Source organism: Phyllostomus hastatus, unplaced genomic scaffold, assembly GCF_019186645.2.
Source record: "Phyllostomus hastatus isolate PE091 unplaced genomic scaffold, TTU_PhHast_1.1 phas_contig_495, whole genome shotgun sequence".
In the NCBI taxonomy this organism is placed as follows: Eukaryota; Metazoa; Chordata; class Mammalia; order Chiroptera; family Phyllostomidae; genus Phyllostomus; species Phyllostomus hastatus.
The window spans coordinates 6290443-6291469 of record NW_025333895.1 but is presented as its reverse complement, the minus strand read 5'-3'; the positions used below and the strand labels follow the sequence as shown (position 1 = coordinate 6291469).

The 1027-nt window shown below is 68.2% G+C and overlaps 1 protein-coding gene across 1 annotated transcript; it reads left to right on the top strand.

Annotated features, from left to right (window-relative positions):
• Window positions 1-249: 249 nt before the first annotated feature.
• Window positions 250-675, top strand: LOC123823299 (pyroglutamylated RFamide peptide). Its single transcript, XM_045845881.1, has one exon. The coding sequence runs from the start codon at window positions 250-252 to the stop codon at window positions 673-675; it is 426 nt and encodes a 141-aa protein (XP_045701837.1).
• The last annotated feature ends 352 nt before the right edge of the window (window positions 676-1027 follow it).

The following is a 1027-nucleotide window of genomic DNA, read 5'->3' as shown; positions in this document are numbered from 1 at the left end:
CCCGGGGCTGCCGTCAGCCCTTCCAGCAGCAGTGGGACTAGACCCTGAGCTGCCGTGGCTGTCAGACCCGGGGAGGCTGAGGAGGGAGCACCAGCTGGAGACACCCCCCTGCGCTGCCTCCCGGTCGGGCTCTGCTGAGCCCCCAGCTCACACCGCCGGCAGCTGCCCAGACCCGGGGCAGGAGGTGGCTAGTGCCCCACACGGCCCACGTGGGTGGCCTCTAACCTCTCCCTCTTTCCTCCGGACCAGATGGCCAGCCCTTACTTCCTGTCCTGCCTCCTCCTCCTGCCGCTGGGCACCTGCCTTCCTCTGCCGGACGGAGAAGAGCCCGGGGACGCCAGGGGTGGCATCAGAAGCAAACCAAGCTGCGCCGACCCGGCGGGGGGACGCCGCGCCTGCCTCCCGTGGGGCTCCTCTCCGTGGCGGAGAGCCGCACACCCGCTGTCCCTGCTCGTCGCAGCCCAGGAGCCGCCGCCACCGCCGCCGCCGCCGGTGGGCAGAGCGTGTGCCGGCCCGAGGCTTCGGTTCGGGAGGCAGGAAGACGGCAGCGGGGCCGCCGGCTTCCTCCCCGCTGATGGCAAGACGGCGCGTGGTCAGTTGGGGGCCCTGGCCAGAGAGCTCAGCGGCTACAGCAGGAAAAAAGGCGGCTTCAGCTTCCGCTTCGGCCGGCGGTGAAGGGACCAGGGCGTCCTGGAAAGGGTTTCTCCCGGGACCCCGGCCCCACCATCCTCCCCACCTCCAAGACCCTGAGTAGGCGTAGGTATTATTACAATGAATTATTAGCCATAGGACTGGCTAGGTGGGTGCTTTGTTTTGATTTCCAACTTTGCTGAAGCAAAAACCTGGGCTGTGTCAAAAAAAAACAAGCCGTTCTGGGTGAGGAGGAAGACGCCACTGTCGCGGCGGCCCCTCCCCGTGGCCTGGTTCCAAGCAGCCCCCTGGCTGGCCGCGGCGGCGCGGGGCTGAGGACCCTGTCGGTCTGGAACGCGAGCGGGCAGCGGGCTGTGCTGGCTCCGAGCTGAGGTCA

What these genes read in the sequence shown, in the direction of transcription:
- LOC123823299 (XM_045845881.1), top strand. Translation starts at nt 250, where the DNA reads ATGGCCAGCCCTTACTTCCTGTCCTGCCTCCTCCTCCTGCCGCTGGGC.